Source organism: Panthera pardus, unplaced genomic scaffold (genome assembly GCF_024362965.1).
Source record: "Panthera pardus isolate Hobbes unplaced genomic scaffold, ASM2436296v1 HiC_scaffold_27, whole genome shotgun sequence".
Taxonomy (NCBI): domain Eukaryota; kingdom Metazoa; phylum Chordata; class Mammalia; order Carnivora; family Felidae; genus Panthera; species Panthera pardus.
The window spans coordinates 42,064,750-42,081,067 of NW_026526843.1; the positions used below are offsets into that span (position 1 = coordinate 42,064,750).

The following is a 16,318-nucleotide window of genomic DNA, read 5'->3' on the forward strand; positions in this document are numbered from 1 at the left end:
ATTTCTTTTCTTTTTTCATGTTTTTGTTTGTTTTAAAATACTTAATTTTGGTACTCTTACTGGTATGCTGCATTAACTACAATGTGCTATAATTCTTTTTAGAAAAATGAACAAGTTCTTAGGAATATAATTTTTTCTCACCTATTCTCAAGATATAAATAAACCTCTAAAAACTGAGAACAAACTGAGGGTTGATGGGGGGTGGGAGGAAGGGGAGGGTGGGTGATGGGTATTGAGGAGGGCACCTTTTGGGATGAGCACTGGGTGCTGTATGGAAACCAATTTGACAATAAATTTCATATATTAAAAAAAATAAAAAAATAAACAAAAATAAACAAAAAAACCCTCTAATAATCCAAATTGAATTGAAAAGATCAAAAATTGAGTAAAAAACATTACAAAGTGGATGAAATTGTGACTAATATATCTTCCCTGACTATATAATTGGTAGGTACCACTACACTCACAGGTTTCAATAAATCATATTATCAAAATAAACCCAATACACTTCCAGTATATTTACTCAGTTGCCTTACTTAGAACTGAAGCAATTCTTCGAATTGAAGAATAGAATTAAACCCTAGGTGGATGAAAGCTCACAAATGTTAAAGTACATGGTTTAGAGTAAAGGCCATGGTATGAAGAGATACTAACAAGCCTCTGAGTCTCAAGTTCACAGTTCTTGAAATATAAGGCTTACTGGTAGAGGACTCAAAAATAAGGCTCAACACCTTGTGTCTTTATTTGAGACTGCAGTAAAATATTAGCACCAATAAATCAACTTGCTACTTTTACCAACACCAAATATTCATAAATATTCAAGATCTCAACCTAAAAATAAGTTTTAAATAGCCCTGTAGTGTACCATTGGAAATAATATTATCAAATCATTTTACAAGTTGTACTGAGGGGCTCTTTTATTTTAAAAAGTGCTATTCTCCAGGAGTTAATGTTCTCTAAATGAAAATTTTTGGTTAACAAGCATGAAAAGTTTTTGTACTGGTCACCAATGCATGACACCTATGAATCAATCAATCACAGAGTTAAAAAGCTCTGTCTTATAGCACATTTAATACCTAGTGGAACCAATTAGTATTACAATTCCTTGATGCGATTCAAACTCATTTCCTTAAACTATTAAACTGAATTCCAGGGTTATAAATGAGCAGACACAAACTGATTTGCATGTAATAACAGTGGCAATAAACCTTTCCTGGTTCATGTAATTTTCCCCATCTGTTAACAGAGAGCAAGTTTAGGATCTATTATTCCCAGAAGGGGACTTACCCAGCTGGACATCTATAACACTTGGCTGATTCTCCATGGGGAACAATGGCTTGGGAGGCTTGTCTGTGAGTAAAGCTAGAAGAGAAAATGAAAGAAGGTAATGGAAAAATTGAGATAAATTGCAGGATAAGAAAGATCCTATCGTGAATGATATTTAATGTTTGTAGACTTGATGGTGTGTAAACACTTATTAGATAGCGTTCATACTTGAGTTGTTACTCTATCCATACAATATCCATTTCCCAGCACATTTAGAGCACCATTGATTCACTGTAAATAGGTCATTTCAACAGCTACACTTTCAAACAAGATCAAACAAATGGACTATTTTGAGTGCTTTTTATAAGCTTGTAAGTAAAGAAATATATATTTTAAATATATAATCAGATAAACATCTGATTATACAAATCTTCATTTGTACTTTGTGTTGTTAAATATCCTTAATGAAATACAACCCTAATAGACATTTCTAATAGACCTCTGAATCATGCCCCATTCTTCACTCAGCCTCTGAAACAATATAATAAAACACTGGTACCTTCATTAGGATAATGAATAAAAATACTGATTGAGTAACTTTTGTCCACTAAGTCCTGTGCCAAATGTTAAGGAAGAAGGAATTAAAGCCTTTATATTTACCCTCAATTTATAATCTAGGACTATCAACACAGAATTAGCACACCAAAAGAAAGGAATAATAGAACAATGACTACCACCTAGTGACAGATTGTATCATTTGAGCCATAAGACTATGTGGTAAAGGAATGGAGAAGGGAGAGACCAAAATTAGCTGGCAGAGTTGGGGAAAGTTTTATGAAGGAAATGGGTTTCCATGTAGACCTTAAGGAATGGAAAAGGTAGAGAGTAAGGAAGAAGAAATTCAGGAAAGATTAACACAAACCAAGGAAGAGAGGTAGAACTTAGCAAGCATAATGTGACCAGAGGAAAATGATCTGGTGAGAAGGAGCTAGGTGGGGTACAGTGAAGAGCAAGTTGTTCATGATGTAGAATAATTAGAGCTCAATTCTGGAGGATCATGAGAAACATGCAGAGGAATTTGGACATGATGTAGTAGACTACAAGACCATTGAAAATTCGTAGAACAGCAACAAAAGACTCAAGGTAAGTGTTATCTAAAGATGATTGACTTCCTATATAGGATGGGTTAGAGGAGACAAAAAAAGCTAAGAGGATGCAGTAATAACACAGTAGTAGGGAGGATGAAGAGTCATCAATGGTGGAATCTAGGGAAATTTTAAAAAAAGCAAATTTGAAAGGCACCTAGAAGAAAGAAATGAGAGGACTTGGAACACAAATACAAAATGGTTTATGACAAAGCTTATATCAAGCTATTATTTATATCCTGAATTCCCTTTAACTGCTTCCATATTTATGACTTGCTTCAACTGTCCAACTAAACTCTTACCTATTAAAGGGAAATGGTTTATATGTCTTTGTAATTCACAAGAGACAGAATAGAGCTGGGCATATAAGAGATAAGCATTAAGCCACCATTAATTGACTGGCAATGGAATTCCCTATTGACATAAGGGAAGTTCATCTCATTTAGAAGAGAAGAAGAAACAAAAGTTGATCACATGACAGGTAAGGTTAGGAAAACATATAAATTTGGTCAGATTTCCAAAATAGTGGTTGATAACAAAGTGCGCTTAGAAATTCGCTGAGAAAGGAGCTTTACATTACACCAGCTTCATCTTTCTGATATCCAAACTGCTTGAAATGGGAAAATTTTAGTGAATTGTTCTTATTTTTCCAACAAATTTTTATTGATGGACTACAACACATCTTGTCCTTATAGAATCAAATGTACTTTTCTAACTTGGCACAAAAATAGACACATAGATCAATAGAACAGACTAGAATACCCAGAAATTAACCCACAACTATATGGTCAATTAATCTTTGACAAAGTAGGAAAAAATATCCAATGGGAAAAAGTCTGTTCAACATATGGTGCTGGGAAAACTGGATAGCAGCAGCAAGGGATGAGACTGGACGACCTATACCATACACAAATATAAATCCAAATTGTTTTAAAAACCTAAATGTGAGAACTGAAAACATCAAAATCCTAGAGGAGAACAAAGGCAGTAAGCTCTTTAACATCAGCCATAGCAACTTTTTTCCAGATCTGTCTCCTGAGGCAAGGGAAACAAAAGTAAAAATAAACTATTGGGGGGTACATGGGTAGCTCAGTTGGTTAAGCCTCCGATTTCAGTTCAGGTCATGATCTCAGTTTGTGGATTCAAGCCCCATGGTGAGCTTTGTGTTGACAGAGTGAAGTCTGCTTCCAATTCCATCTCCCTCTCTCTCTGCCCCTCCCCACTCATGCACACACACACACACACACACTCTCTCTCTCCCTATCTCTCTCAAAAATAAACATTAAGAAAATATAAATAAATAAATAAATAAATAAATAAATAAATAAATAAATAAAGTATTGGGACTTAAAGGAAAAAAAAAAAAAACTTCCCAGTGAAGGAAATAATCAAGGAAACTAAAAAGCAACCTACAAAATAGGAGAAGGTATTTGCAAATGACATATCCGATAACAGGTTAGTATCCAAAATCTATAAAGAACTTAAATTTACCACACATAAAATGAATAATCCAATTTAAATAAATGGGCAGAATGAATAGGTATTTTTCCTAAGACATGATGACCAACAGACACATGAAGGATGCTCAACATCACTGATAATTAGGGAAATGCAAATGAAAACCACACTGAGATATCACTCCACCCCTGTCAGAATGGTTAAAATCAATAATACAAGAAACAACAGGTGCTGGAGAGGATGTGGAGAAAGGAGAACATTCCTGGCACTGTTGGTGGGAATGTAAACTGGTGTAGCCATTCAGGAAAACAGTATGGAGGTTCCTGAAAAAGTTAAAAGTAGAAGCACCTCGGACACCCAGCTGGTTCAGTCAGGAAAGCATGTGACTCTTGATCTCAGGTTTGTGGGTTCGAGCCCCATGTTGGGTGTAGACATTACTTAAATAAATAAATAAATTTTAAAAAGAACTACTCTATTATCTAGCAATGCACTACTAGATATTTACAAAAAAAAGGAAAAATACTAATTCAAAGGGATATATATATACCTGAATATTTTTGCAGCATTATCTGTAAAAGCCACATTATGGAAGCAGCCCAAGTGTCCAACTGATGAATGGATACAGAAGAGGTGATATATATATATATATATATATATATACATATGTATATATACATATGTATATATATATATACACACATATACATATACATATATATACATGTATATATACACACACACATATATACATGTATATATAAATGTATATACACATGTATGTATACACACACACACACGCACGTGCACACAATGGACTATTACTCAGCCATAAAAAATAATGAAATCTTGCCATTTGCCATGGCATGGATGCAGCTAGAGAGTATTATGCTAAGCAAAATAAGTCAGTCACAGAAAGACAAATACCACATTATTTCACTCATAGGTGTAGTTTAAAAAAACAAAACGAACCAAGGAGAAAAAAAGAAACAGGGAGGCAAATCAAGAAACAGACTCTTAACTATAGAGAACAAACTGATGGTTACTAGAGGGGAGGTGGGTGAGGGAATCAGTTAAGGTGATGGGGATTAAGGAGTGCACTTGTGATGAGCTGATTTGGGCATAATGTAGACAAACATACAAATATAATATGTATAGTTTTCATTACCTAAATATTTCAGTTACCCTTAATAATCTGATATTTGTTCATTATTTTTTTATTTATGAGAGAGAGAGAGAGAAAGCCTGAGTGGGGGAGATGGGCAGAAGGAGAGAGAACATTAAGCAGGCTCCGTGTTCAGTGTGGAGCCCGACATGGGGCTCAATCCCATGACTCTGGGATCATGACCTGAGCTTAAATCAAGAGTTAGATTCTCAGCTGACTGACCCATCCAGGCTCCCCAATAATCTGGTATTTCAATATTATTTGGAACTGGGGGGTTCCGGAAGATGGCGGCGTAGGAGGACGCGGGGCTCACAGCGCGTCCTGCCGATCACTTAGATTCCACCTACACCTGCCTAAAGAACCCAGAAAACCGCCAGAGGATTAGCAGAAGGGAGTCTCCGGAGTCAAGCGCAGACTAGAGGCCCACGGAAGAGGGTAGGAAGGGCGGCGAGGCGGTGCGCGCTCCACGGACTGGCGGGAGGGAGCCGGGGCGGAGGGGCGGCTCGCCGGCCAAGCAGAGCCCCCGAGTCTGGCTGGCAAAAGCGGAGGGGCCGGACAGACTGTGTTCCGACAGCAAGCGCGACTTAGCGTCTGGGAGGTCATAAGTTAACAGCTCTGCTCGGAAAGCGGGAAGGCTGGAGGACAAAGGGAGGGAGAGCTGCTGAGCCCCCGGACGGCAGAGCTCAGCTTGGCGGGGAACAAAGGCGCCAGCGCCATCTCCCCCGCCCATCCCCCAGCCAAAATCCCAAAGGGAACCAGTTCCTGCCAGGGAACTTGCTGGCTCCGCGCAAACACCCAACTCTGTGCTTCTGCGGAGCCAAACCTCCGGCAGCGGATCTGACTCCCTCCCGCGGCCACAGGGCTCCTCCTGAAGTGGATCACCTAAGGAGAAGCGAGCTAAGCCTGCCCCTCCAGCCCCCGTGCACCTTGCCCACCCACCCCAGCTAATACGCCAGATCCCCAGCACCACAAGCCTGGCAGTGTGCAAGTAGCCCACACGGGCCACGCCACCCCACAGTGAATCCCGCCCCTAGGAGAGGGGAAGAGAAGGCACACACCAGTCTGACTGTGGCCCCAGCAGTGGGCTGGGGGCAGACATCGGGTCGGACTGCGGCCCCGCCCACTAACTCCAGTTATACACCACAGCACAGGGGAAGTGCCCTGCAGGTCCTCACCACGCCAGGGACTCTCCAAAATGACCAAACGGAAGAATTCCCCTCAGAAGAATCTCCAGGAAATAACAACAGCTAATGAACTGATCAAAAAGGATTTAAATAATATAACAGAAAGTGAATTTAGAATAATAGTCATAAAATTAATCGCTGGGCTTGAAAACAGTATACAGGACAGCAGAGAATCTCTTGCCACAAAGATCGAGGGACTAAGGAACAGTCACGAGGAGTTGAAAAACGCTTTAAACGAATTGCAAAACAAAATGGAAACCACGATGGCTCGGCTTGAAGAGGCAGAGGAGAGAATAGGTGAACTAGAAGATAAAGTTATGGAGAAAGAGGAAGCTGAAAGAAAGAGAGATAAAAAAATCCAGGAGTATGAGGGGAAAATTAGAGAACTAAGTGATACACTAAAAAAAAATAATATACGCATAATTGGTATCCCAGAGGAGGAAGAGAGAGGGAAGGGTGCTGAGGGGTACTTGAACAAATTATAGCTGAGAACTTCCCTGAACTGGGGAAGGAAAAAGGCATTGAAATCCAAGAGGCACAGAGAACTCCCTTCAGACGTAACTTGAATCGATCTTCTGCACGACATATCATAGTGAAACTGGCAAAATACAAGGATAAAGAGAAAATTCTGAAAGCAGCAAGGGATAAACGTGCCCTCACATATAAAGGGAGACCTATAAGACTCGTGACCGATCTCTCCTTTGAAACTTGGCAGGCCAGAAAGGCTTGGCACGATATCTACAGTGTGCTAAACAGAAAAAATATGCAGCCGAGAATCCTTTATCCAGCAAGTCTGTCATTTAGAATAGAAGGAGAGATAAAGGTCTTCCCAAACAAACAAAAACTGAAGGAATTTGTCACCACGAAACCAGCCCTACAAGAGATCCTAAGGGGGATCCTGTGAGACAAAGTACCAGAGACATCACTACAAGCATAAAACATACAGACATCACAATGACTCTAAACCCATATCTTTCTATAATAACACTGAATGTAAATGGATTAAATGCGCCAACTAAAAGACATAGGGTATCAGAATGGATAAAAAAACAAGACCCATCTATTTGCTGCCTACAAGAGACTCATTTTAGATCTGAGGACACCTTTAGATTGAGAGTGAGGGGATGGAGAACTATTTATCATGCTCCTGGAAGCCAAAAGAAAGCTGGAGTAGCCATACTTATATCAGACAAACTAGACTTTAAATTAAAGGCTGTAACAAGAGATGAAGAAGGGCATTATATAATAATCACAGGGTCTATCCACCAGGAAGAGCTAACTATTATAAATGTCTATGCGCCAAATACCCGAGCCCCCAGATATATAAAACAATTACTCATAAACATAAGCAACCTTATTGATAAGAATGTGGTCATTGCAGGGGACTTTAACACCCCACTTACAGAAATGGATAGATCATCTAGACACACAGTCAATAAAGAAACAAGGGCCCTGAATGATACATTGGATCAGATGGACTTGACAGATATATTTAGAACTCTGCATCCCAAAGCAACAGAATATACTTTCTTCTTGAGTGCACATGGAACATTCTCCAAGATAGATCATATACTGGGTCACAAAACAGCCCTTCATAAGTTTACAAGAATTGAAATTATACCATGCATACTTTCAGACCACAATGCTATGAAGCTTGAAATCAACCACAGGAAAAAGTCTGGAAAACCTCCAAAAGCATGGAGGTTAAAGAACACCCTACTAACGAATGAATGGGTCAACCAGGCAATTAGAGAAGAAATTAAAACATATATGGAAACAAACGAAAATGAAAATACAACAATCCAAACGCTTTGGGATGCAGCGAAGGCAGTCCTGAGAGGAAAATACATTGCAATCCAGGCCTATCTCAAGAAACAAGAAAAATCCCAAATACAAAATCTAACAGCACACCTAAAGGAAATAGAAGCAGAACAGCAAAGGCAGCCTAAACCCAGCAGAAGAAGAGAAATAATAAAGATCAGAGCAGAAATAAACAATATAGAATCTAAAAAAACTGTAGAGCAGATCAACGAAACCAAGAGTTGGTTTTTTGAAAAAATAAACAAAATTGACAAACCTCTAGCCAGGCTTCTCAAAAAGAAAAGGGAGATGACCCAAATAGATAAAATCAGGAATGAAAATGGAATGATTACAACCAATCCCTCAGAGATACAAACAATTATCAGGGAATACTATGAAAAATTATATGCCAGCAAATTGGACAACCTGGAAGAAATGGACAAATTTCTAAACACCCACACTCTTCCAAAACTCAATCAGGAGGAAATAGAAAGCTTGAACAGACCCATAACCAGCGAAGAAATTGAATCGGTTATCAAAAATCTCCCAACAAATAAGAGTCCAGGACCAGATGGCTTCCCAGGGGAGTTCTACCAGACATTTAAAGCAGAGATAATACCTATCCTTCTCAAGCTATTCCAAGAAATAGAAAGGGAAGGAAAACTTCCAGACTCATTCTATGAAGCCAGTATTACTTTGATTCCTAAACCAGACAGAGACCCAGTAAAAAAAGAGAACTACAGGCCAATATCCCTGATGAATATGGATGCAAAAATTCTTAATAAGATACTAGCCAATCGAATTCAACAGCATATAAAAAGAATTATTCACCATGATCAAGTGGGATTCATTCCTGGGATGCAGGGCTGGTTCAACATTCGCAAATCGATCAACGTGATACATCACATTAACAAAAAAAAAGAGAAGAACCATATGATCCTGTCAATCGATGCAGAAAAGGCCTTTGACAAAATCCAGCACCCCTTCTTAATAAAAACCCTTGAGAAAGTCGGGATAGAAGGAACATACTTAAAGATCATAAAGGCCATTTATGAAAAGCCCACAGCTAACATCATCCTCAACGGGGAAAAACTGAGAGCTTTTTCCCTGAGATCAGGAACACGACAGGGATGCCCACTGTCACCGCTGCTGTTTAATATAGTGCTGGAAGTTCTAGCATCAGCAATCAGACAACAAAAGGAAATCAAAGGCATCCAAATTGGCAAAGATGAAGTCAAGCTTTCGCTTTTTGCAGATGACATGATATTATACATGGAAAATCCGATAGACTCCACCAAAAGTCTGCTAGAACTGATACATGAATTCAGCAAAGTTGCAGGATACAAAATCAACGTGCAGAAATCAGTTGCATTCTTATACACTAACAATGAAGCAACAGAAAGACAAATGAAGAAACTGATCCCATTCACAATTGCACCAAGAAGCATAAAATACCTAGGAATAAATCTAACCAAAGATGTAAAAGATCTGTATGCTGAAAACTATAGAAAGCTTATGCAGGTAATTGAAGAAGATATAAAGAAATGGAAAGACATTCCCTGCTCATGGATTGGAAGAATAAATATTGTCAAAATGTCAATACTACCCAAAGCTATCTACACATTCAATGCAATCCCAATCAAAATTGCACCAGCATTCTTCTCGAAACTAGAACAAGCAATCCTAAAATTCATATGGAACCACAAAAGGCCCCGAATAGCCAAAGTAATTTTGAAGAAGAAGACCAAAGCAGGAGGCATCACAATCCCAGACTTTAGCCTCTACTACAAAGCTGTCATCATCAAGACAGCATGGTATTGGCACAAAAACAGACACAGAGACCAATGGAATAGAATAGAAACCCCAGAACTAGACCCACAAACGTATGGCCAACTCATCTTTGACAAAGCAGGAAAGAACATCCAATGGAAAAAAGACAGTCTCTTTAACAAATGGTGCTGGGAGAACTGGACAGCAACATGCAGAAGGTTGAAACTAGACCACTTTCTCACACCATTCACAAAAATAAACTCAAAATGGATAAAGGACCTGAATGTGAGACAGGAAACCATCAAAACCTTAGAGGAGAAAGCAGGAAAAGACCTCTCTGACCTCAGCCGTAGCAATCTCTTACTCGGCACATCCCCAAAGGCAAGGGAATTAAAAGCAAAAGTGAATTACTGGGACCTTATGAAGATAAAAAGCTTCTGCACAGCAAAGGAAACAACCAACAAAACTAAAAGGCAACCAACGGAATGGGAAAAGATATTTGCAAATGACACATCGGACAAAGGGCTAGTATCCAAAATCTATAAAGAGCTCATCAAACTCCACACCCGAAAAACAAATAACCCAGTGAAGAAATGGGCAGAAAACATGAATAGACACTTCTCTAAAGAAGACATCCGGATGGCCAACAGGCACATGAAAAGATGTTCAACGTCGCTCCTTATCAGGGAAATACAAATCAAAACCACACTCAGATACCACCTCACGCCAGTCAGAGTGGCCAAAATGAAGAAATCAGGAGACTATAGATGCTGGAGAGGATGTGGAGAAACAGGAACCCTCTTGCACTGTTGGTGGGAATGCAAATTGGTGCAGCCGCTCTGGAAAGCAGTGTGGAGGTTCCTCAGAAAATTAAAAATAGACCTACCCTATGACCCAGCAATAGCACTGCTAGGAATTTATCCAAGGGATACAGGAGTACTGATGCATAGGGGCACCTGTACCCCAATGTTTATAGCGGCACTCTCAACAATAGCCAAATTATGGAAAGAGCCTAAATGTCCATCAACTGATGAATGGATAAAGAAATTGTGGTTTATATACACAATGGAATACTACGTGGCAATGAGAAAAAATGAAATATGGCCTTTTGTAGCAACATGGATGGAACTGGAGAGTGTGATGCTAAGTGAAATAAGCCATACAGAGAAAGACAGATACCATATGGTTTCACTCTTATGTGGATCCTGAGAAACATAACAGAAACCCATGGGGGAGGGGAAGGGAAAAAAAAAAAAAGAGGTTAGAGTGGGAGAGAGCCAAAGCATTAGAGACTGTTAAAAACTGAGAACAAACTGAGGGTTGATGGGGGGGGGGGAGGGAGGGCAGGGGGGGAGGGAGGGCAGGGTGGGTGATGGGTATTGAGGAGGGCACCTTTTGGGATGAGCACTGGGTGTTGTATGGAAACCAATTTGACAATAAAAAAAAAAAAACAACAACAACAACAAAAAAAAAACAATATTATTTGGAACTTAAAGGATATACTTTAAACAAAATTTAAATATTTGAACTTAAAATCCAGTCATAAAAGACATTTGATTTCATTGTTCTTTGTTACTCTTTGTAATAGCAAAATATTAGAGACAACCAAAATATCCATCAGTAGGACAGTAGTTAAAAAATATGGTGTTTTCATATACTGATATGATGCAGCTATTTAAAATAATTAGGTAAATCTGTACATCTGTTATAAAAAGATCTCCAAGATACACTTTTCAACAGTGTGCATAGCATACTATCCTGCGTATAAAAATAAAACTGTGTGTTTGTATGTGCCCATGTGTGTTCACATATGTGTTTAAGTATGTAATATTTCTGAATGGATACATGTAAAAATGATTAACAGTGATATCCTCTGAAGAAAGGAATTGGGTGGCTGAAGAATGGTGGAGGGGGGTAAAGACAGTCAGAGGAAAATTTAATTTTGACTATATGCTTTTTCTACATTTTGAACAACATGCATATGCTGGGTATTCAAAACATGAAAAAAACTAAAATTAAATAAAATCTAGCCACTTTCATTTTATTTATAAAATTAATTTTGATTTCTGTATATAATTATTCTCAATTTGCCTTACACATCCAGATTATAGACATTTAGCCTATTAGAAATTCTTCTTAGTGTTATTTGCAACTATATCTTGCCTCGAAATGAATTAATTGGAATGTGATTGGTGGGAAGCAACTGTAAGTATTGTATTTCATGTTCAAAGATGCATATCTTGTCCAATTTTTATCAGGATATGAATTTGGAGTCATTGTTCTTCATCCTCACCTCCTGCCATAGATTATGGATACATTTACCCTGATTTCATTATTGTTACATGTCAATTACTGAAGTGATATTTATTAACAGAAATGATAATATTAATTGTCTTACATTTATAGGCGGTTCATAATTTTCAAAGTGCTTTCAGATACATTAGTTCATGTTGTCTACACAATGACCTTGTAAAGTAAAGAAGATAGTTACAATATGGCCAATTTAGAGATGAAGCTAAATGAGGGATACATTATCTCATTTGGTGCCCCCTTGTGACCAAAAGCCCCCATTTGCAGAACTGCCAGAAAGACAGATAAAAGTTGTAGGCAGGAGACAGGTACAAGTGCTCAATACTGAACCAATGGTTTTAGCCTCTTTGACTACACACTAAGCTAAGGTTCCTAGATCCATGGGAATGGCTTTGTTTCAAATGGCCGACAGAGACATGATTCCTGTAGGACATTCCACACACATACATTTTCCCCCTAAACCCATAAATAAAAGGGGATGAATTTACACTTACCCTAACACATCCCAGTGGGATGTATGGGTGTGGAACCTCATTAAATTCCAATATCATGTATAGGCGTGGTAATTGCCAAGATGTGCAAGACATTTGTAATGATAAAACAGCAACTGTAGCAGTTCATCTGGATCCTGACCACCAGCCCAGAGACAAATCTATCAGCACCCAGTGTAATTATATAGCATTTGCAGATTAGCTAGAGCACATGCTGCCATGGAAAAACAAACTCATTTCTTTCTTCTTTTTAAAAATTTCATCTGAAATTCACAGTTACTGTTTGAGAAATGAATGGGAGAGCTGTTAGTACCAGGGCCCCTGAACAACAGAGTGAAGATTTACATTTTTATTAGAAAACTTATCCTGGACCTCTATAGGGACTAATTTGGGGTCTGTTCTAGTCTTTGAATTTGCTGCTCAAGCTTCATGTTTTGATTGAAAGAATGAGAGCAAGCAATGCAGTTTAGTACTAATGTTTCAGTCCACAACTTCTTTCTCCCCTGCATTTTCCTTTGTAGCTGCTTATGTTTAATTATCCTTAAATGTAATTGCTCTACCGAGTCTATCATGACAGTAGTCTTAATGTACTAGTGAAACTATTACTGTTCCGGACTGCTTCTTCCTAAAGCTAGGTCTTATGTGTTTGACACTAACTGAATTTCCTGAGGAGAATGTCCAATTTGGTTTTCTCTTTCCTATTATAGTTAAAGATTTTTTCTACCTGACTGAAATGACTGATCAATTTCCATGAACAAAGTATAAGAAATAAGTAGAATTGTTTGATTGAATAAATCAGTTTGACCATATTGCCTATTACATACTGTTATAAAGGCATACTGTCATACGATGACATCCTCTTGAGTTGTTAATTTGTCTATTTAACTAGACTTGCCAGAGAACTATGTGGGAAGGAGGACAGCTATACGCAAAGGACACTAAACGTATGAGCACACTTGGGTCATAAAGTAACTCATTAATTTCTATGAATGAAGCCATTGTGGAATGTGTATGTTAAGGTTAATGAAATGGATCCCTTCAAATCCATTCAACACAGCAACAACACTGAAATCACATTCCAAAATCACTATTTTCATCACAACATTTAGCCACTGAAAGTCTCCCAATGCCTCCTATATTTACAAGAAGATAAAATCTGATACTGTCAGCTGGGAACATAAAGAAAGCCCCAATATAACCTTTAAAAAACCTTCCTGCCTTGTTACCCACACTTCTATTTTATCACTCCTAGGTCAAGTTACTTTCCTCATTTGTCCCTTAACACATTGCATTAATTTCCAACTCTGAATCTTGGCTTAAACAGTTTCCCTGAGCTTGAAAACAAATAATAATAGCTACCATAGTTATCATTTATTTAGCATCTACTGTATGCTAAGCACTGTTCTAAGGCATTTTATATTACATTTTACAAATAAGTTTTCAAAAGTCAAGCAGCTTCTGTCTGACTTGTAACACAGAAATCTCCAGTGGCTTCTGTCTGATTTCACCATGCCCACAATGATTCTCTAAGAACTTTACTTTGTTTTGTGTCATCCCAAGTCCTATCTATCCTCCAAAAGCCAGTCATGCATTGTCCAGAAAACCTCCCCTAAAAAAAAAAGCCCAAGCTAATTTTTACTCTGGTTGGGCTGAAAATGAAATTGCAAAGCATTTACTATTTCTTTGAACCCCTTATTTGGTTCATAGCAAACACACACTTCTTTGAATACAAATTAAACCTCACTTTATGTGGGTATGTCTAGTCTCCCTGACTAGATTTTTAAGCTCCTGGAAGACAAGTATCATAACTCAGATAACCCAGCAATTAAGATAGTGTCTGACACTGTGGAACAAATAAACACAATCTCAAAGTTAAGTTTTCTATGATATTCGTTCTCTAAAGACAGGTACTTTCCACAGGGCTCTTAGGTTACAATGAACAGAAACAAGGGTGCCTGGGTGGCTCAGTCGGTTAAGCATCTGACTCTTGGTTTCCACTCAGGTCATGGTCTCACAGTTTCATGGGTTCAAGCTCTGTGTTTGGCTCTGCACTGGCAGGGAGGAGCCAGCTTGGGATTTTTCTCTCTCTCCTTCTCTCTGCCCTTCCACTAATCACTCTGTCTCTGACTCTCTCAAAAACAAACAAACAAACTTTAGAGATAGAAAAGGAAACAGGTTGGGTCTAGCTGAACAGGCAAAAAGAACTACAAGGCACTTTCTTCTTGATCTCATCAACAAACTGAATTTACTATAATTGGTTTTATGTTTCCTTTTAACTGTTTTGTATTGTGTTGTGTCTTGTTCTTTGTCCTTGTGTCACTGTGATCAAGAATCAAAGTCCCAGGAAAGAGGCTTAATGGACAAGTTTTTTGTTTGTTTTTTTTTTTAAATTTCCTTTATCTATTTCATCCATTCCTCACCCCCTCCACTCTGGCAATCACTAGTTTGTTATCTTTATTTAACAGTCTGTATATTTTGGTTTTTAGATTCCACATGAGTAAATTGTATGGTTTCTGTCTTTCTTTGACTTATTTCACTTAGCATAATACTTTTTAGGTTCATCCATGTTGTAACAAATGGCAAGATCTCATTCTTTTTATGACTAAGTAATATTCCATTTTCTTTATCCATTCCTCTATCAATGGATGCTTGGGGTGCATCCATATCTTTGCTATTACAAACAATGCTGTAATAAACATAGGGATGCATGTAACTTTTCAAATCGGTGTTTTTGTTTTCTTTTGGTAAATACCCAATAATGGAATTATTAGATCATATGGTATTTCTATGTTTAATTTTTTGAGAAAACTTCATACTGTTTTCCACTGGTTTCACCAATTTACTTTCCCACCAACAGTGTACAAGGGTTTCCTTTTCTCTATACCCTCATCAATATTTGTTATCTCTTTTATTTTTGATACTAGCCATTCTGACTGATATGAGGTGATATTGTGGTTTTGATTTGCATTTACCTGATGATTGGTGATGCTGAGTATCTTTTCATGTGTCTCTTGGCCATCTCTCTGTCTTCTTTAGAAAAATGTTTATTCAGGTCCTCTGCACACTTTTTATTCATACAGTTTGTTGGGTGTGTGTGTGTGTGTGTGTGTGTGTGTGTGTTGAGTTAAGTTCTTTATATATTTTGCATATTAACTGCTTATTGGATACATCATTTGCAAATACCTTCTCCCACTTATTAGGTTTCCTTTTTGTTTTGTTGATTTATTTTGCTGTGAAAAAAGCTTTTGCTTTTTCTTTGTTTTGTTTTCCTTGCCTGAGGAGACATACCCATAAATATGTTGTTAGGGCTGATGTCCAAGAGATTATTGCCTATATTTTATTTTAGGAGTTTTATATGGTTTCAGGCCTTACATTTAGTTCTTTAATCCAAATTCAGTTCATTTTTGTGAGTGATATAAGAAAGTGGTCTAATTTTATTCTTTGCCATGTAGCTGTCCAATTTTTCCAACACCATTTATTGAAAAAACTGTCTTTCCCCCATTGTATATTCTTGCCTCTTTTGTCATAGATGAATTTGTCATTCATTAATGTACCATTAGTGTGGGTATATTTTTTGGGCACCCATTCTGTTTCATTAATATATGTTTCTATTTTTGTTTAAGTACCATATTGTTTTGATTACTTTAGCTTTGAAGTATATCTTGAATTCTTGGATTATGATACTTCCAGCATTATTCTTCCTTCTCAAGATTGCTTTGACTATTTAGGGTC

At 37.8% G+C, this 16,318-nt stretch overlaps 1 protein-coding gene across 1 annotated transcript in view; it reads right to left on the reverse strand.

Moving 5' to 3' along the window:
* Positions 1-16,318, reverse strand: part of IL1RAPL2 (interleukin 1 receptor accessory protein like 2) — a 1,152,078-nt gene that overhangs the window by 290,309 nt on the left and 845,451 nt on the right. The window contains exon 6 of the mRNA XM_019431771.2: positions 1,288-1,362. Coding sequence (XP_019287316.1) covers positions 1,288-1,362 — 75 coding nt within the window. The remainder of the gene's footprint in view (positions 1-1,287; positions 1,363-16,318) is intronic.